General features: G+C 41.6%; 1 protein-coding gene across 6 annotated transcripts in view; it reads right to left on the reverse strand.

The window, feature by feature from the left end:
* Nucleotides 1–21,639, reverse strand: part of agap1 (ArfGAP with GTPase domain, ankyrin repeat and PH domain 1) — a 194,224-nt gene that overhangs the window by 63,974 nt on the left and 108,611 nt on the right. For 5 of the 6 annotated variants that reach the window (XM_085397803.1, XM_085397804.1, XM_085397799.1 and 2 more), the window contains 3 exons: nucleotides 15,259–15,386; nucleotides 13,980–14,135; nucleotides 12,353–12,445 (listed from right to left, as the gene is read on the reverse strand). In XM_085397803.1, the coding sequence (XP_085253929.1) occupies nucleotides 12,353–12,445; nucleotides 13,980–14,135; nucleotides 15,259–15,386 (377 nt within the window). The remainder of the gene's footprint in view (nucleotides 1–12,352; nucleotides 12,446–13,979; nucleotides 14,136–15,258; nucleotides 15,387–21,639) is intronic. The other variant, XM_085397801.1, reaches the window with a different exon arrangement.

The following is a 21,639-nucleotide window of genomic DNA, read 5'->3' on the forward strand; positions in this document are numbered from 1 at the left end:
GTGGTCCTTGATGATATTGCCAGCTCTGCTGAGGTACCGAGAGTTTGCAGTGACCTCCAGGCTGGGCAGAGAGCAGCCAGTGATCTTCTGGGCTGTGTTGATGACCCTCTGCAGTACTTTCCTGTCCGCAGCTGAGCACCCTGCATACCATGTTGTTATGCCGTACGTTAGGATGCTCTCTATGGTGGCTCTGTAAAATGTCACCAGCAGCCTCTCCTCCAGGTTGTTCCTCCTGAGCACTCTCAGAAAGTGGAGACGCTGCTGGGCCTTTTTAACCACCGCTGTAGTATTTGCAGTCCAGGAGAGGTCATCAGATATCTGCACGCCCAGAAACCTCATGGAGTGTACCCTCTCCACACAGCTCCCGTGAATGTAAAGTGGGGCCGGGTCTGCTCTGCCCTTCCTGAAGTCCAAGATAAGCTTCTGTAGCTTCAGAGGTAATGTTCATAAATTGATTAATGGTTTTCTTTCGTTTTTGATGTACTGCAGAATATTTTTATAAAATCCCAGGCCAGGAAAATCACCTTCATGTTTTTCTGTGTTTTATCTTCAGCTACTTTGACACAAAGGCATCTGCTGTGACGTTTACACCTTTGATAAAGTCTTGCGTGCTCAGCTTCCTTTTTATAGATACAAATTATAATTATAATATTTCTGACTGTCTGAGGGAAAATTTCCCAGATTCAAATCGAATTGAATCGAATCGAATTGAATCGAATCGATTCAGGACCTTGTGAATCGGAATAGAATCGATTCTAGAATCAGTGACGATACCCAGCCCTAGTCGGCGGGTCCGCGCTGTGTGTTTACGTCTTTGTGCAGAATACCTGCTCTCATTTACTGTTTTAGCTGTTTGGTGGTTGTTGTAAATTGTTTGAGGTTCAACCTGAAATTCTGGCGTTTCGGGCAAAATAAATTTATATTAAAAGATCGATTCAGGATTTTAAAGAATTGATATCACGTTAGCCAAGCTAGAATCAATTTTAATGGATAAATCGATAATCAAAACCCACCCCTAATTTTCACAGCCTGACATCAAAAATGTATTCTGATGTGTTTTGGTTGCATAATAGAAGAAAAGAATTAAAAATCAGTGGGGAAAAAATGTTGCTTTCATCTACATTTTGTGTTAATAGACCTCTCTGCATTGAATCATATCTGTTATTAACCTCTGTCTCTCTTCCACAGCATGTCTTTCATCCTGTCTTCCTTCTCTCACCCCATCCGGTCGCAGCAGATGGCCCCGCCCCTCCCTGAGCCTGGTTCTGCTGGAGGTTTCTTCTTGTTAAAGGGGAGTTTTTCCTTCCCACTGTCGCCAAAGTCCTTGCTCATTGGGGTCATATGATTGTTGGGTTTTTCTCTGTATCTATTATTGTACGATCTACTGTACAATATAAAGCGCCTGGAGGCGACTGCTGTTGTGATTTGGCGCTGTATAAATAAAATTGAATTGAATACATTTTAAGATTTTACCTGAATCCTAAAACAAAAAGTGAAATATTTTTGCACTACAGGATCAAAAGAGAAAGTAAATTGAAACAAGACAATGGAGCATTAAGAGGTGGATGGTTGATCACCACCAAACGAAACTGAGAGATGAACCAACATCTTTCACAGACCTTCACCTAAACCCGGGTTTTGGGGAGGGAGACGTCAGTGGATTAATTTTGTCCATTCATCCTGAGGATGACAAGCGATCAGTTTGTGCGAGAGGAAGGCTAATTGAACGCCACGTTGAAATCCTCATGATGGGTAATATCTTTCATTATTCACCTCCCCGAGCTTAGTGACACACTTATTTTACCTTCAGGAGGAGGAGAGGGGGGAGCAGCTATGACAGCTCACAAGGTCTCCACATTGGAAAATAGATGTGGGGAGATAAATACATCCTCAGATATACTCTCTCCCCTCCGACTGAGGCACTTCTCCGCCCTGGTGAAGTATTGTGGGGTAGTGCTTAGGAAAAGGTCGCTAGCTCCAGGGAGCGGGAAGATGAAGTCATTTGTTAAGCAACAGAAAACGTCCGAGGGCATCAATGAGGATTCTTCTCTGGGGAACAAAACAAAGGGGCATGAAGGGTCTGTGTTGGGTTTCAGTCGGAAAGAAAGCAAACAAGGATGGATAGACAAATAGATGTAGACAGACAACCCCCCAAAAAACAAAACTCCCCGAGACACTCTCTACCTTCACTTCTTTGCCTCGGTTGAAGTATTGTGGGGTAGTGCTTAAGAAAAGGTCGCTAGCTCGGGGGAAGCCAAGAGATGAAGTCATTCGTTAGACGACGCATCGGAAAGGCTCGTACCTGAGGGTCTCTGATTAAAGACCACAGCTGTCACATGTCCGGCATGTTCGAGGACGAACATATTGCACAGAAAATGATTTCTGAGGCGTAAAGGTGTGCTCACAAGACACAACTTTTACCTCTTTGTCTGAAGCTAAAACTGAGGAACATGAACAGTAACATGAACCATAATTCCTTCTTCCATTGTGTGAGTCAAATTAGAAGGAAAACTTTTCTCCTCTTGGAGGCTGCCTGCCTATTGATACAGACTAATCTACTCTCTAATCACTCAATCACCCCCCTATTTTGCTCAGACAATGGACTCTACCGGGGCCTCCTGAGGAGTGTGACAGCGGATCTTGGAGGAGATACGGGGCAGGCAATATCACTGGACAAACCCTCCACAGAACAGGATGATCTCAAAGAAGCTAAGGCCCTTTTGTTCTTCAACGTCCCTCGAGAGCAGGAGGCTAAATTAGAGGTGTCACCCCCCGCCGACAGAGGAGTGCGAGGGGGGTGACGAGAAAGGGATCCCTTCTGTATCGTGGTGGCCATCTGATCCAGCCTGAGCAGCGTCTGCAGGTCATCTATCATCCTCTCAGACAAGAGGACAGAGTGTGAAATGTTCACTCCTCTAATCTCCAAGAAGACAAAAAGAGAAAATAAAGGAAAGGGGCCGATGCTGTCTGACTTACTCCAGGTAAATATCCTCTTTGTGGGAAGCAACTGAAAGCTCTTTGACCCCCTGCTGCAGGTCATAGTAGGTAGATCTTCTTCACAGTGGTTTAGAGTAGACTGGTGCCGTTTGTCACAGATTAGAAAACGAATCAGAAAATCCGGGTGGACTTTTCAAAGGCAGTCCAAAACTAAAGATCATGTCTTTATGGATGACTTGAAAGTGCAATCACTAGGTCCTGGAATTAGGCTCTTTTGAATGTAGGAACTTTTTTGCAGTTTTACTAATTGTTGAAGACAATGTTGCCTTTGAGTTCTTACAACTCAAATCTTTTTTCACCCTCCAAGATATGATGCGACACTGACAACTGTCACTTAAAGTGTAAACAACGACAAAACATCTAAACATCTGTGCTACCAAGATGGAAAATTAAACTGTAAGAACACAAAAAGTAATTTTGCTCTACCAACCACTGAACTTCGTGGCTCCCAATACTATAATTCCTGGAATTCCATATATCCATCGCCTTTGGTTTATCTGAACTTGGGCAGCAAGCTAATCAAAGATTTTTTAGAGATCCTTCTTTCAAGCTTCTCGCTTTCCAGTTCCTTCTGGGAAATTCCATAGCATTCCCAGACCAGAAAAGATATATAAACTCTTCAGCAGGTCGTGGGTTTACCCTGGGGTTTCTTCATATTTGGGCTTGCTTCTAAAACCACCAAAGGGAGCTATCCTAACTATAAACCTGAACTACCTTTCAACATTAACCACTGGCATTCTTATCTGGTAACTGTCTGCGGATGCTTAACCTCCAGGTATTTCCCCGAATGGCTTAGTCTGAACGTCGTCAGGGATTGGTTTTTAGAAAGTGTACAGCTAATGTGAGCATGCTAGCAGGTAGTCTTCCATTACTGTTCTCTTTGTCTCCTTCTCTCATCTTGCAATGTATTAATGTATTTCCGGTTTTCAAACTAAATATGAATCAAACATCACTCATTGATACCTGACAAAAACAAGCCCTTTTTGCTTTTTCTGACAAAAGGTTAAAAATGTGATAATAAAAGTCAAATTATTTATGATGGGTTTTGCTTGAGAATTGACATACAGGGTGTTAAGTGCCTGCATTTAGTGTGGACAAGGTTTTTTTCTTGTGTTGAGAAAGGTTAATGTAATTATTTTTGGGCTTTTATTTGACAGTGAAAAGTGAAATAAAATAAGAAATGTGGGTGGGGAGGCTATTAATGACACCACATGGAGTTTACATCTTGTTACTTTGTTCCCACAGATTCGTCCACAGGTTGGTGTTTTTGCACTTAAAATTGATTGAATATTCATTTTTCAGCCAAGACCCTATTTATGATTATTTCTTCGCAAACTAAGGATTAAAATCAAATTAAACTGTGAGTGTTCTGGATGCAGAGTTATTAAGATTTATTTTCCATGATTAAAACAACAAATAAAGGAAACTGAACGGCCCTGGTGGAGCTCCAGTTCTTTTGATTCATTTCTTTCCATGTGGTTCTTGACCTGATCACTACAAAGGATGACAGGAATTAAAAAAAAACAAGATTTGTTGCCTCGAAGTAAACAGTAAAAATCATTAAAAAACCACCACAGCAGAGGGCAAACCCCATAACTACCATCAAAACACACTGACAGCCACGCAGCAGCTTCAGGCTCCATGACAAGGTCACTGTTGATGAGGCAAGGACAGCGAAGGGCAAGCCCAGGGGAGCAAGACGCAGACCAGATCAAATAAAACACCACAGAAGAAGAGGGGGGCTGAAGAGGGGCTGATTTATCTGATAAGAGTTCTGGGTAATTAATTAGAAACTCAATTATCCAAACCTTACTTCAGCAGTCTCAATTCATTAGTGGATAAAAAACCTCGCCCCTCGCTCGGCTCGACGCTCGGTGAGAGACAGGATGTGAAGGAAACATGACTCCTCTTCCTCTGCGAGAACCCTTCAGGTCACCGCCGGGCACTTTTGTCCAGCTTTTCATCAAATAAGTGTAACAACACACCCAAACACACACACTTTCTCATACGGTGTGAAACAACAAAGCGACCACAGGGACACTTCCAGCGAGCTCAGAGCAACACCTCCGTGCCAAACAAAAACTCGGGATTGCTCCATGGAGACTGCCACGCAGCGGCGTAATGAGCACAGTCTAAAAATGCTCTTTGATTGACGCCTGTGTTCCTTGTTTTAATTATTTCTCAAACTAAAAAGGGAGAGACATCCCTCCAACACATCTTCCACCCACCGCCACCACCCCCCAAAAAATCTCATTTCCAGGGGTTAGTGTGCATGACAAAAATGTCATCATGGCCAAAATGGCTCCGAGCGGTGACAACCTTTCCCAGGGAAATGATATTTTTCCAATCCGGCGGAAGGCGGATCATGTCACCCTCGTTAAAGCCTTGATAGCAGGTCTTTAATATTCACCGTCTTAATTAGGGCTGCAGTTAATTTCATTAAATTCTTTGGCTGCTAAATGAAGCAGATTATGAGACATCTTTTATTGCGAAGCGTGAAATTACAGCCTGCCCGCTGCCAATGGCGGGGCGAAACTAATGAATTACAGGGTAAATAACACCCGAATTAACCATCCAATTTAACTCCTTACAAAGCGCCCAGCGCCGAGGGGGGACGAGTAGACTTGTCAAAACCACCCAGCCCCGTGCTCGTCTGCAACCCCGCGAGAGGCAATTACAAGCACGACACTAATCAGCTCCTCGCAGGAAGAAGGCGACAGCATCCAAAAGCCTTGAGACTTCAGACTCCAAGTGGAGCTCAGGAGGAGATGCAAAATGTTCATTTACAGGAGGAGGTCGTCTCGGTGGAGGTCAGGGAATCTATTAACAGTTCTTCTACAAAGCATCAGCGCTAAAGTAGGGATGTCGGACAGGTCAGAGATCTGTTTGGAGGTTGTAACATTTCTAGCTGCATACTTGGAGCTTAGTTTGAAGTCCTGGTTGGAGAGTTCTGAGGTCTAATATGAGTTTTACACATCTGTTTCCTCTAGGTGGGAAAACAAACAAGCCAGATATCTTAGGAAGTCTGGAAGACTCATCTGCAGATGTGCAAAAAGGTAATCTCAATCAGATAGATGAGGCAACCAACATGACAACAGAGTTACGATTAAAACTACAAAATGCAGCACAAAGGTCAAATACTGATAGACAGACTGCTGGGGAGAGGGATTTCTGTTTACAGGAAGCACATCAAGTAAATGGCAGTGAATCCGCATATTCAACTGACTGGAAGGTAGCTGGCATAAACATAAATGAACGCACAAAGAAAAATGCTATCTGTTGCTTCTAATTTTCTCTCTGAGAGATCATTTTAGATGTTAATACAGTCCACATCACAAATCTTTGTAGCTAGCAATGCAATGCAGAAAAAGAAGAAGCCCTGGGAGTTACAGTTAGTGAACATGTGGTCCTAACAGGCCGCTTTAGAGCCACTAGCAAAAGAACCATGCAAATTAACACGTAGTAATTTGGGAATTCAGCTGAACAAATAATTACTTATTTATCAATTTATTATTTTTTTCAATATCTGTTCAGGCATTTTCCTTATTTTTTTTAATTTCACTTCATTTTACTTTCAGTTTGCTTTTTCTTTGCATGCCCTTATTGTTCCTTAATAACTAGATAAATGACAAAGTAAATAAATAAAGGAATATAAATAAATGTAAAGGCAAATTAAATTAGGATAATCAATTTATCAACTTTTAATTTACATTAATTATTTTGATGCATTTAATAGAGTGATTTTTTATTATTATTTATTATTGATTTTGGCACCTGCAGTCCTCCATACTTTCCTACCTGAAGTTTACATGAGTTTTTAAGCAAGGTAATTATCATACTGATGACAGAGGCCTGTGAAACTCATGAATAAAGTAAGATAAAAAGGATCCAGAGAAATATTCAAAAATCAATTAGATAAAGTTTTAAGAATTTTAAGTTTCTGTTTTGATTTTGGCAGTGTTTGTCCTCCCTATTTCTCAGGTGAGTTCAGTGAACCTTCCCAAAGTAAATAAAGGTTTACAGAAAAAAAGAGGGGAAAAAAAACCCCCAACAACGAGCACCTCTCCAGTGTGTCCGGTCCCAGAGGCTCGGCTGCTGTGTCGAAGGAAATTAATTTGTTAGATTGTTGGTTTTCAAAGCACCTCGGTCAGCCGCTTGACAGAGACATGAGCGAGCCTCTCCCTCTCTCTCCGGTAATTATCGGCTAATTAGTGGCGTGGAGCAGATGTCGGAGGAACCCTGCGCCGTCAACAGCCTCTGTAAACAAAGCTGGACGCATCCGCTCACTTCAAAAAAGAAGAAGAAGAAGAAGAAGAAAAACAAAAAAACGACCAATCGGGTGTTGGTACAGCCAGCATTTCCCCTGTGGCTTCGAGTCGCAGTGGAGCATCTTCGCAGGAGGTTTCAGCTTCAACACCACATGTGTTTCCTGCTTTGGTTCATCGTGCAGGTGGCAGACGTGAATGTAATCCCTCAGAGAGTTCATTAGCATAAACATGTTCATTATTAAATCAAATATTCATTACACAATGGTGAGCGGATGGATTGGAAAATTTCCAGGTTATAATACCACATTTGAACGCACCACTCTGGAGCTTCACTTGCATTTGCAAACATATTTAAGTGGTTTACTCCTCGGTGGTTTAAAGAAGTAAAGAAGTAGGAACAGTTTATATGTCCTCTTGTTCCGGCTTTAGACAGCAGCTCAATAACCCTTCTTGTCCTCACAAACAGCACCGCATGATAAAAGTGATGTCACTTCCGCTGGCACAAGCCGTACTTTCGTGTCATTACAGCCCGTCATGTAGCTCTCAGTTGTTGTAACCTCACACGCTTTACTGTTGCTGCCAAAGAGGTGTACGGAGATCATAAATAAATAAATAAATTGACTGATTAAAAAATAAAATAAAAGCAAAGCTGAAGTGATGCTGTCACCATCTTCCAGTGTGGAAACAACAACATTATATTGTATAACAGGGACATAACACTTATGTGGCTTTGTATCACATTTAGACAGAGATCATGTTAGCAAGCAAGCTACGCTTAAGAAGCTAGCAGCTACAGTACACTTAAACATAGCAGGAAATTTGACTATCCAAGAAAAAACATGTTCAAAATGGGCAATATATTTGATTCATGGAGGGTTTGTTTAGTTTCAGGGATCAATTGCAACCCTGAGTTGTTTTTGTTTACGCTAATGCTAGCATGTCTGTTAAATGAAGCATTTTTAAGCTACGTCACATAACAACACCTCTGAGAGTATAAAACAGAAACCTAAACCTAAAGACCTCTGGTTGTATAGAAGAAAACAGCCCTCGTCTGCCTTGATCTCTGTCCTTTCCTGATCAGTTAAGGGGCTCAGTTTTTATTTTTAAGTTTTACTGAATAAAACATGATGTTCATTAATACATTTTAGTCTAAGTGTCAGAAAGGAGGATAAACTTCTAGAAAGGAAACCGAAGGTCTTAGAATTACTGTGTCCTGATTAACTGACTAATCACTGGATCAATCAGAAAAAAATGGGCCGGTTTTCTTTGTCTCATGAAACCAAACCAAGTGTCTTTACTTTTACTGACAGTCTTTGTGTCATTTTTTTACACTGAAAACCAGACAAGAAAAAGAAAAACTAGAGACAAACCTTCGCTGCTGTGAATGCTACTCATGACCAGCGTGTTTACGTGTTTGTGTGAATTTGTTTTGGCTAATAGTGTCAGAGTCGAGATCCGCCCTGTTCTCATTACAGCCACAGTGACCTGGCCTCTGTCTCTGTGTGTGCGTGTATGTGTGTTGTCTTAATGAGCTCTGGACTCTCTTAACGAAGGCGTTCCCCTTTAAGAAGTGAACCGCCGTCACCTCGAGTTGTCGAGTGTCACGCTAAGAGTCGCTCTAATGAGATCAGGGCGGGCAACAAGTGGCTCAGACACACACACATTCAGGTACAACACATACACAGGTGACACTAATAAACTGGAAAGAAGAAGAAGGTGACTGGTGACAGTGAGAAGACAGCTACTACTCCAGAAATTCTACAGAAACTCTATAGAAGAAGACATTAAAGTCCCCCCCTCTTTCTGTTTGATTGACAGGGCAACAAACATAATAGAGGTTTATTCATTGAAACATTTATTATGAAGCTTCGATTTCAGATTTTCATTGTTTAGTGAGGACCTTGATGCTGCTTTTTAAGGCCAGCTGCCTTCTACCTCGACAGTACAATGTTAATCAGAGGCCAGTTTAGTGGTCATGAGATCAAGATGGGTTTTGCAGAAAGATTTCAGACTGAAAATGTCCCTGACAAATTTAATTTAAAGTAGGAAAAGTTATCACAGCCAGTGAAAGAGATGTTGTATAATTTTTACCAGCAATTTGAATGGTGTGAACTGCTTCTTTCTTAAAGATGAAGCTTAAACCTCCAAAAAAAAAAAAAAAAAAAAAAAAAAAAAAAAAATGAAACTAAGCACCAGAAATTGCCCTTTCCCTAATGTCCACTAGGGGCTGGCTCCAAAACTGAGGCAATCACCATGTTCAAATATCTAACTCGACAGCACAAATAAACATTACAGCTTGTTACAAAAAATGTCTTGTATTCTATTCATAATGGCTGCAAAGGGGGTTAATTTGACTGTGTTTGGATTGTTGTGTGTAGTTTTGTAATACATAGAATTACATCATCAGCATATAGTAATAGCTTATGCTCAGTCTGTACCTTTCAGGAGATTTTTAATGCAGTTATTCGTAGCATTTTAGTAAACAAGTTAATTACTAACAACTCACTAACTATCATCTGTTCCTGTGTCTATATAGTTTATGAATAGAGCTCGCTAATCAGGCATCAACATGGTCATAGTCATAATTGAGGTTTTATAAAGCAATGGGTGAATCCACACCTCTGGGTTATTAAGATAAAAGCTACTGTTTTGTTTTTTTTAATTTAGAAATGTTTTATTTTATTTTTTTTGTCATGAAAATTTGTAGAGTCAGCAAGGCGCCTTCTATGGGTAAAGATGCCAAATTTGAATAGTGGCTTCTACTAGTTACACACAATTTGCCAATTTTTGCACATTTCAGGTCAATAGATGGTAGTTTAATTTAATTTTGTTTTATTTTTAATTTCAGTGCAGTTTAATTTAATGTAGCCTGTTTATTTTCTCTTTTTATGAGCTTTTTTAAATACTGAACATTTCAAGGTGCAAGCAAATAAAATAAGTTTAGTAAAACACCTGGATGAGAAAATAATGGGTTCGTGCTTCGAGACTAAAAGGTGAGGGAGAGAGTCTCATTAAAAACAAGTGTGAGTACGATGCTAATGACACACACACACACACACACACACACACACACACACACACATGCAGACACACATACAGAGAGTAAAATGGAGTGCAAATGGAGCAATAATGGGGAAAAGGTAGTTGAACCTTGAATGTGAAAAGCAGCCTCTTTCCTAACACACACACTGTGCATTTAAAACACACGCGGTGTAATGAGGCAGCAGGTCAGCGGTGTGTTGAGCCAGTGTCGACACTGAGGAGCAGGCAGGACACGAGGCGAGAGCGGCCACAGGGAACCATCAAATCAATTAACGTCCACTTCCAAAAAATACAACAGGAGGAAGCTCTGCGCTCAGCCTCGCAGCGCCTCCTCCTCCTCTTCTCACTCTGCTCTGGAGGAGGCGGAGTCTGCGTCCAGCTTTATTAGCATGAATTTGGATAACGAACAGTGGTCCTCTGACTGTGAGGTTAGGATGTGAGGCGAACAGAAACATTTTTCACCTGATGAAATCTGTAGTTTCATGTGTTCACTACATGTTAATATTTCTGGATCGACATCAAGCATCCAGAAGAAATGAAATAATCTCAAAAAATCTCAATATTCAGATTTTAAATTTCTCTAATGCTTCGAGAGTTATTTTAGTTATTATTATTATTTATTTAAAATAAAAGGGTGCTGGCGACACCTTTTTATTTTTTTATTTCACCAAAAATTATACATTTATACATTTTCTCGCTGACACTTCAATTTTAATTTGAGTAAATTATCTTTTTTTCATGTTTTTGTTCCATAAATTTTTTTAATTTTGAACTGAATTGGAATTAAGTCAAGAGAATATAATTGTTTCCTAAATTTTTAAGATGCTTAAAAAAAGTTGACATAGTGAGAAAATCTAATTTGTTGTTAATCTTTGAGTTTTTGTTTTTTTAATTGAGTTTTTCCCTCACAGTATATAGCCACTATTATGTTTTAAACCAGTTATATGATCCTCTGATAGCACACACATAGTTAGTACTGTTATGATCTCAGATAATTACTGTAGAATAACGTCTTAGTGAGGATACTGGAAACACAACAGCTGATTGACATTAAAATACTGAAAAACCAGAGATAAGTAAAATAAATTTAATTTGGAATGAAGTAACCAGTGATTTAGCAGAAGTCATAATTCCCACATGACCTGAACACAGCATAGACTAAAGCAGCAGAATAATCTGTGTGAACATAATGAGGTGCTCGTTTAAAAATGAAACCTGGCACGTTTCAGCTGAGCTCCATTTTCAGATGATTAACAACATAATGTAACGTCTTTCTGGCGCTCAAACAGCCCGCTGAGATCCACCGCTGCATTACCACCACAGAAGAAGAAAAAGAATAAGACGACGAAAATGCAATTGAAGCCACTGGGAGCTGAAGAGGGATTTTCACACGTTCTGCTGCAATTACTGTCGACGCCGCTGTGCGATCACAGCGGGCTCGTTTCTTAAACGCCGACCCCGAACACAAACAGCAGCCCCTCTCTCGCTCTCTCCTGTCGAGGCGGCGCCTAATCAGAGATGCGATTTGTTCATTAGGAGAGTACAAACGAGGCCGCGGCAGCGACTCGAGAGGCCACGATTAGAGCTCGCTAATTGCCTGATTTGCTCGTCAGGAGACCCCCTCCTCACTCTCTGCTGCTCCACACAAGGGGAGCTTGTTTGCAACAAATTAAGAGCCACTTCAGGTGCTCTCCTCGCTGTCGCAGCAGGGACGTTTCGCAGTGGAGACGGTCGCCTCTTTCCTCTCCTTCTTTCATTCCTTTAAAACGGCGCGATCAAGCAGCTCAGGAAGGAGAAGAAGTCCAGAGAAAAGGAAGCGGCTTTGAAGGGAGAAGAGAAGCGGGAGATGAATGGATGAACAGAGGGAGGGGAGGAAGAAACAGGAGTGACGGCGAATCCGTCCCTCTCCTTCTCCTAATGATCTGGTTGGAGGACCCAGGAGAGCCCCTCACTCTAATTGATGTCAAGTGTGTGATTTCACTGTTAATCAAGGCCGAAGCTTCAAACACACAGAGCGAGCGAGCAGAGTAGACAGGAAGTCTCACCTGTTTGATGGGGATGGCTCGCCCGCTGCCGATGCTGTCGGCTCGAGCCTCCAGGCCCTTCTTGTCCTTGTCCGCCTCGTTCGCCTTTCTCGACTGTGGAGAAGACCAGATAAGAAGAGTTAGTATCAACACATCAGGCAAAAACCACAACATATCAGTTTAGTAAAAGTCAACAGCTACTGCAGACATGTCTGATATGTAGAGTGATTAAATCATCTTTAGTCAAGAAAACTCTAAAAAATCCTGGAAGAGTTCAAAGAGAAGGGACTAACTGATGATTCAGTTACTAAAAATATACTGATTCCAGTTGACTGATTATTCATTTAACATGTCATCAAACAACAAAGGCCAACTTGGGCTTAGACATAAAAGTACCAAAAGCTGCTACTCGATGTCCACTAGAAGCTGGCTCAAAAAGCCAGTCAGTCCCCATAGACTCACATATTAAAATGCCCAACTTTACACCCAAAATATATGATGGCTGTAAAAGCCAGCTACAGAAACTGTTTTGATCTCAAAAAATATATTTCCCCCATCATACAGGATAGGGGGTGAATTTCTTTACAACTTACCTGTTTAAATTGTATTAAGTTGAATTAAAGTGTTTTTTATTAGGTGCAGCTGTAGCTGCAAAGCTTTACCTCAGATAGCTGGAGTCCCTGAAACTGGACTGTGTTTGAACTGATTGAAATTTTATAATAAACAGCATCGCATCATCAGCATACAGTGACAGTTTACTTTCAGTCTGTGACTTTGCTCTTTCAGTTCGTGCTCAGTAAAATGTGGAAGATATTCACACCAGCTATTTTCCAACAGCTGATGAATCTCATGTGCTCAAACTGGAAGCTCTGAAAGATTTTACAGTAGGAAAGAAAAAAAGAATGAAAGAGCGACTTTTTTACACGACTTTAGGGAGTTTTAAAACATGTAAACATGATCATTTATAAGGTCAAGAGGACGTAAAGTTCTTTCTCAATACCACAGACAAAGAAAAAGAAAAGCCATTTGTGCATCAAGCCATCAAGTCACCACGCAAAGCAGTTTGGTTAATCTACAGGTGCTTCCAAGCCTCACGGGTTTATCATGAAAATGTAACAATCAAATGCTTGGGAGGAACAAGAGAGTAGACACACGCACACGTTTCACATTTGATGTCAGAGAAAATAATACTCTTTTGTGACTTTTATACTTTATAGCAGAAGTCATAAAACAACTTTGGATGCAGTCTATGATAATCTTATGCTATATAAAACTAAAACAATTTAGCTTTAACAAAAGACTATGACTAAAACTAACACTAAATTAGCTGTTACAGTTAACATTGCAAAACTGAAACGGGCAGCAAACTGCAATCGTGCTTTATTAAAACTATTTCTGGGACTCCCATATAGCGAAAAATCAGGTATTTCAAAACTGTTCTTGGATTTAAAATCAGGCGTAATAATGAGAACATTGAGTGGGAACGTTTGAACCTGGACAGATTCCTAATATTTAGTCTCTTTTTATAAATTTACACGCAAAAGCTTTGTGATAGATTAGAAATGATGTCCATAACTACAAAACCGGAAGTCTGGTGCAATATTTTTTTCCGTGGCTTCTGTGGGCTGCGTGTTTGATGGCGACTCACGGTGAAGAGGTTGGAGCGGCGTTTAGACTGCTTGCGGACGGGTGTTGGCGTGTTGGTGGTCTGCGGGACGTCGATACGGAGCTCCTTCTGGCTGGTGCTCGGTGTTGACGGCACAGATGACGAGTAGTCGCTCAAACTGCCGCCACCATTACTCGTCTGAAAGGACGGAGGAGCAGAAAAGCAGGAAAAGATCAAAGGAGAGAGAAGGAAGCAGAGTCATATTGTTTTAGGGTGAAATCTGAGAGTGTTTTGAAAATGGGGGGTCATGGCTAAGGTGCAGTTTCCTGGAGTACTTGACAGTAATCAGACAGAGCTGAGAAAGCACAGAGGGCCGTCTGTAAGGACAGCGGAGAGATAAACGCCACTCTCTTGGGGGACGCGGGAGCTGAGCGATGGCTTTTTAATGAGAAATCGATGCAGGACTGAAGGATGAGGATCGAAGTGTTTAACGGCCTGAAGCTCGAGCTGCACACAGTGTGGTTCAGGCAGATGTTGGAGCAGTTTGTTTGTTGTTCATGTTCTCCAGGAATGTGTTTGATTTTTGATATAGGCGTCTTTGCTAAAAGCTATGAACACTGAGTGCAAATGTCTCTTTATTTCAGAAAAATCTGATTGGTTTAATTGATCATTTAGACTAAAGGTCCACTGAGGATTTTTTTTCCAGAGCTTTCAGCTTCATCTCACCATGCTTCAGCAGAGATAGGCTGTGATTTACTGCCAAGACCAAGATTTTATTGCCCTTAGTATCTAGTTAAATCAATTCATTCACAACAACAGTCTCCTCAAGCCAGAGGAAACCCCAACAGTAAGATGGCCCACTTTCAGCAAAAACTTAGTGACGGTGGAAAGGAAAAACTCCATTTTAACAAGAAGAAACCTCCAGCAGAACCAGGCTCGGGTATCTGTTGCGACAGGTTGGGGATGAGAAGAGGGCTCTAACTAAAAAGCCCATTTAGCAGCTGTTCATATCGTCACATGACCTTCATCAGCTCAGACACAGTTCACCAGGTCAGCTAACTCATTCAAACTCTATGGGCTGGTATGGTAACACCTAATGTTACAAATTAACCATCACAAGAAGGATTCATCAGCTCCATTATACTAACTTCTGTATAATGTAATTAGTGCAATGGCACAAAGTGAAGGTGTTCAACTACAATCAAAGAGGCTAGCTGACAACATGTGACATGGTGCCTCTTTAGCTGACTGATGAACCAGCAGTGCTATGTAATGACTGTAAACCAATGTAATGCAAATGTGACTCTGTGTGACCTCTGACCTGGCTGATGTGGACGGCTGACACTTGTGTGGCGCAGACAGACGAGTGACTCGGGGAGTTGGGGAGTGACTTGCAAGGCCCGATGGACAACTGCTGTTTCTTCCTGGTGGCCACGATCTTCTGGGCAACTGCAACACACAAAACACACACAAATCAGACCAAAGTACACCGAAACACTCAGTGAGGTCCAACAACCAGTGAGGTGACTACAAAAAGAAAATATCAGTGCTCAAAGAGGAACATGGTGTCCCCCTTTTAGGTTTTAAAAATCAGCACCACCTACTGCCTGCTGTCATCATCACATCCTCGGGGTGAAGTGTGTTCATGTCTGGCATCATGTAAAAAAGAAAAAAGCGTCTGTGTCTGGTTTTATTGAGCTGTAACCAGCCCCTCTCTCAGTTTGGTGGTTTTATTAAAGTGTATATAAAGCTCAGAGGAGCCGTTTTACAGTCTAAAAGCAGCTAAGGGTTTAACCCAGGAGCCACAAACAAGGCAGTGAAAGTCACCATTTACATTTTCACTTTAATTTAGAAAAAAAAAAAAAAAAAGGGGGGGGGGGGGGGGGGGGGGGGAATCACCTTTTGTCCATTAAAACCCAGAATACGTCTGAAACAAACGTGTCTGTTTGAATTCCTAATTCTTCTGTCATTGTTTTAAATTAGGCATCTTCCACATTATAACCACATGGAGTCTCTTAACATCATTAAGTGTGCCTATGCGAAGGCACACTTATTACTATTGCTCGGATTTATTATTATTATTATTATTATTATTATTCTTTTTCCGCCTGAAATTTTGGACCTTAACTCGCCCCACAGTTTTGAGACAAGGTTCACATATGATATATCATTGTGTGCGGCTGGAGCTGGAATGAGTTGCTATGACTTTTGGTGTTTATTACTTCTATAGTTTTTTAAATATGAATATTTTAATGCAAGTTTTTTCCCATTGAAATGAATGGAGAACAAGAAAACTTCATTTGTGGTGTGCTGGCTCACTCTAGTGGTATGTCGGGAGTAATGCGAGGCGGCCACTGTGTCCCTGTGGACGCTTTTATTTTGTATAACTACCGGAAGTAGTTCCTGTGTACTGACGCTAGCTGGGTAGCTAGCGCCGCGTCGCTTAAAAAGCAGCCGGGCTTGTCTTAAACTTAAGAGGCTGACACTCGCGAAACCACCCGATCGCTCGCCAAGCGACTGTTTCACACTGGACTTATTTTTCGTTTATATGGGCTGATGATGCTGGTCGATGAGGAAAAACTAACTGAGTTGTTTGGTGGTGGCTAACGCGGAGCTACCTAGCCACCGGTATGTGTCTCTTTCCCCTCATATGTGGGGAAAGAAACATGTGAGGCGGCCGCCGATCGACCGGTTTTCAGGTGAGAATGTAGGTGTGTAAACGTCAAATATCTGCTCGTTTTGTCAAAACATCCCATATTAACAACAGATTTCTCACGATGTTGCTGCTAGCCGGCTAGCTAGTTTGGCCGGCCGGCTAGCCGGCTAGCTAGCTCGGCTAGCTAGCGCCGCTTCGCTCAAAAGCACCCAGGCTTGGCTTTCAGTGAGGCGTCTCTAACTCCTTTCACCCCCGATCGCTCCGCAAACAGTCTTTGTCTTAGCTGGACTTATTTTTCGTTTATATGGGCCGATGATGCTGGTCGATGTGGAAAAAATAACTGAGTTGTTCATATACCGGTGGCTAGCTAGCTCCGCGTTAGCCACCGGTATATGTCTCTTCCCCTCGTATGCGGGGAAAGAAACACCGATCGACCGGTGGTGGCTAACGCGGAGCTCAATCGTGGATAAGGGAAACCCAATGCAGGAGAAGCAGGCGGCTGGTGAACTGAATTTCAGGTAAGACGTTATTAACTGCACTCTATTTGGGTCAGATATAAACCGAGTTTAGGTGTAGTTTATTTTCGTTGTGCTGACAGTTACAATAACTGTACTGCGTGCTAGCTGGCACGACGGAGTTTCTATACAGCTGTGCGCGCTAAGTTACTGATTTTGAACTTTATGACAGCCTCCCCTATTTTCAGGCGAGAATGTAGGGGTGTAAACTTCAAATATCTGCTCGTTTTATCAAGAAGTGCCATATTTTATCAAGAAGTCCCATATCTCTCACGATGTTACTGCTAGCGCCGCATGGCAGCTAGCTGGCTAGGGCGGCTTGGCTGACACCTAGGCCGGGCTGACTGATACCCAGGCCGGCTCACGCTCTCGTTTCACCGCCGCATGGCGGCTAGCTGGCTAGCGCGGCTTGGCTGCCACCCAGGTCGGGCTGGCTGACACCCAGGCCCGCTCACGCTGTCGTGTCACCCCTAGTCTTTCGTGATGACTCTTGGTTGGCTGCTGGACTTATTTTTCATTTATATGGGCTGGTGATTCAGTATGAGTGTCCGGTGAACTGAATGTCAGGTAAGACGTTATGTATATGTAAGGTAGTGACTGGAATAAGTCACAAGGTGTCGCTGTTGAGCTGCATATATGTTGTAAATTTTAGCAATTTTGACCATTTGTCCTCTGCAGGACACCGTAGTTCAGATTTCTCGTTCGCGTGGGCGCCATCTTGGTTCAGTGTTTACTGTGATGTGCAAAGGTAAGCACTGTCAGTGGCGAACTGCATTGGTTTTGTTTAAAAATAAGTGTTCCACTGTGTAAAATAGCAGTTTGTCATTTAAGCCGAGCAAATATTTTGTTTATTGAGAGGTTCATGTATTGTCTGATGAGAGTATGAGACAAAGATATACTTTTCTTTCTTACTCTCATATAAAATATTTAGCTTTTATTAAATAGTTATCTGAATCTTACAACCAAAGTTTGTATAATAATACACAAGATTGGCTGTAGACCATTGTTAATCATTCAGAACACTGTGTAAAAATAACAAAAAACAAAAAGTGAATGAAAAGTGCATTAAATATTTATTTTACGTGTTTGATGTGTGTGGCAGGGCGTGGTCTGCAGTGCCGCTGCAGGGGAGGTGGACCCACCTCAGCGGCATCTGCAATCACGCCTCTCAGGTGTAAAGTCTGTGCTCTCTCTGCTTTTTTTTTTTTTTTTTTTTTTTTTTTTTTGTGTATGTGTCGGGCTATGAGATGAAAAGCTACAGCCGGCTGTGTGGGTACAGCATCTATGTGTGAAAAGTGGTCCATAACGTAATGCTTCAAAGTGTGTTCATGCAAACATTGTCGGGTCTGCTTATGAACCTCTGCGCACAGCGTCTACAAATTGGGGCTGTACGAAGTCACCTCATCTTTACACAAAACTGTAAGCTGTCATCTGTGAGGCGCGAGCGGTGTTTGGTTTTACCATAGTTCATGGTGGAGAATGGCTGCTCCGGTGAGTTTTGCTCTCTGTAGCCGTTTGAATGGCAAACTATACTGATTAGCGGCGGCATAGGCACACTTAAAATTTCTTCAGAAATTTTCGCTTTCTAGTTTCTACTGATGTTTTTATGATCCTCAGTACAACTCAAGTCAGGTTGAGGCAGGGAAGATCCAAGCATTCTCTCCTCTGATTGGCTGCTCATAATGGCTGGGGGAGGAGGGTTCTTCATTGACTGACGAGGACCTTTTAGGATATTAATGGGAGAATAATGACTGCTCGGCACTGTTGAGAGTGGTGGAGGGCTTCAATGTCAGATTTATGATTTAAAATCATACAGTGGTCAGACTAAACCGCACTCTTTCACTTATAATGTTGAACGTCTTCACCAACATCAGCTGGTGTCCTGAGCACCACCCTGAGGGGACAAAGTACTGCTACATTATGACAAAAGTTTACCTCTCTTCAATCCAATGAAGTGTTTTTAGCTCAAGAATCAGCAGAAGTTTGATTTACACCACTAAAAGTAAGTTTTTGGAAGGCTAGCAATTTTCAATTTAAACGGTTGTTTTATTTGTTGCAATCTGGTGGTTTTATAGAAGGTGATATAAGTTCAAACACCTACTGAAAGGGGCTAACTGGTGGCAGGCAAAGTATAGCTTATATATAGTCCTAGAGACCGGTAGCTGCTTCCATGTGAACAACTAGTTGCTAAGTTGGCAATTGATTGTTGGCTGTTGCCGGGTGAAATCAGTTTCAAAGAGAGTGCTGCACAAAAAACCTGATTGCGATTGGTTTGGTCACCCGTAGATGCAATTGCAATGCCAGCAACCTCTAGCAACTACTTGCCAACCTGTTGGGGACTGCACAATTTTTTCTAGCCGCCCATGGTCGCCATGGAGCTATTAACTGGTCTCTAGGCTTGTGTGTCTGAGGCTGTATGTGGCTACAGCTGGTTTAGCCCTCAGCAGTATATTTCTCACGTTCTCTTCCTGTTTTTCTAATATGCAGGCTGACAGTAGCAATCTAATGTTGACATATATAATTAGCTCCCAAAATCAATGAAAACGTTAAACATTAAGTTGGAATAAACATAGGATAGCGTAGTACTTATATTATTATATTTCAGAATTTCAGAGATTTCCCCCTAAATATCGTCTATTTGTATCACGTCTTTTTGTTTTTCTAGTATTAATTAAATCTTTCGAAATTTCTTCTGTTTTCTGACAACAGTCCTTTACAACTCCTGGAGGAAAACCTGGTCCTTTCAAACTGAAAACAACAGTAAAGGTCTTTGGTTGAATGGTGTTCACACAGCGCGCTCAGTCAGTCAGTCTCACCAGCCTCCGTAAATAATTACACTAAAATCTGGTCCCAGCAGGTCAGCACCAAAGCTCGGAGCGATCAAACTGTTGTGTCTGTCTGATGATGTGCTGGTGGAGCCGAGTGTTGGACAGGAGACAGGAGAGAGTTAAGACTTTAGTGACTCCATTATCTCTGTTCCAATAAACACTGGCCTGTTTCATGCTCTCGCAGATGAAGCCATTGTTTTAATTGGGCTCGTTAAAGGCCCCGGCTTCGTTAATGAGGACCCAGTCGTAAACATTTACCTCCAGGTGACACGGGGCCGAGCCAAGGGCAGCAAAGAGAGAGAAGAAACTCGGAGGTGTTTAAAAGAAGCCTCTGCGGCACGATGGAGCCATTCAGAACAAAAACAGACGATGAAAGGGAGCGAGTCTGATCAAAAATCGCTGCTTTTAGCTCCACGGGATCAACGTTAATGCTGAGACGGTGATTAGCTTGTTTGATGAAGCTTGGACACATTTGGTCTGACACTGATTGCGGGATTTTTCTACTGAATTCGCACCAACAGTTTCTCCTTGATAAGAACACTTTTGTAATTGTCCTCTGCAAAATTTAACAAACTTTCACCACCAGGGGGCACCCATTTACCAGTGTGTGTATCTTGCATAATAAAGGTTACATATCGTATCAGTTGTTATCTTGTGGTGCAGACTGGAATTACAACAAAGTACAGTCTACATCACATCTGTCATACTCAACGCTTGGGGGCCAAATCCAGCCATGTGGCAGATTTAATCCAGCCTAATGATCAATTTAGGTTTTAAAAAATTGCAGAGTTGCCATTTTTATATTTTATGTCGATTCATGTCATACTAGAGGCCTCATCTGTATGTTGCATGTAGACTACAAAAGGTCAAGATCCTTTTATCTTTACTATTGTATTGAAAATACCCACAGTAATCTGATTTTCATTTTCATGCCTTTAAGAAAAAGAAAATTAAAGATTGATTATGTTGGCAGTAGATTATTGTTTGATTAAATTGTTTAATGGATAAACGACTGTTCGTTTACTGAGGCCCTTTTGGGATATGCAACATCATCCAGGACAGTGGGGATGGACTTGTAGACTCCTGGATGGATGGACGGATCTCCTGCCTTTCAAGTGTGTCCCTTTGTAAAAATGAGCTTGACAGCCCTGGTCTAGCTCAGCTTCAGTTTATCTGATTTTGATCAGTTTCTGGAACGTGTGAAATGATTTTGAAGTTCTCAAATCATCTCATATCACCAGAGATTTTCACTGTTGTCTTTATGTGAATGACTCTTCTTCTTCTTCTTCTTCTTCACCAACACATTTTTGTTTTCTTCTGGTTTCGTATCAGCTGCACAATGAAAACAACATCAACGTGCTAACTAACACTGCAAAATCAGTGGACGAATACTAGCTCTGTTCTCCAGTGGAGTTTGTGCTGACATAAAGGAAGGATAAACACTTTTTTAGCATCCGTTCTAACAAATTTAAACATTTGCACTTCCTTGCTACATAATATTTATAATGGCAAAACACTCATTAGTAATTCCTACTACTTATTTCAGTTATTATTGGTATACAGGGACACGTTCCTGGATGTGGTTTCACTTTTGATAGGCTCATGGCGGCTAAAGATCGTCCAATATTCATGTTCATCTAATTAATAAATCCATCCCAACAGATTTTTTTTTTTGACAAGGGTAAAGTAAATAGATCATTCAA

Source organism: Rhamphochromis longiceps, linkage group LG23, assembly GCF_057381845.1.
Source record: "Rhamphochromis longiceps isolate RC_006_pf linkage group LG23, R_longiceps_female_GT1.1, whole genome shotgun sequence".
Lineage (NCBI taxonomy): Eukaryota > Metazoa > Chordata > Actinopteri > Cichliformes > Cichlidae > Rhamphochromis > Rhamphochromis longiceps.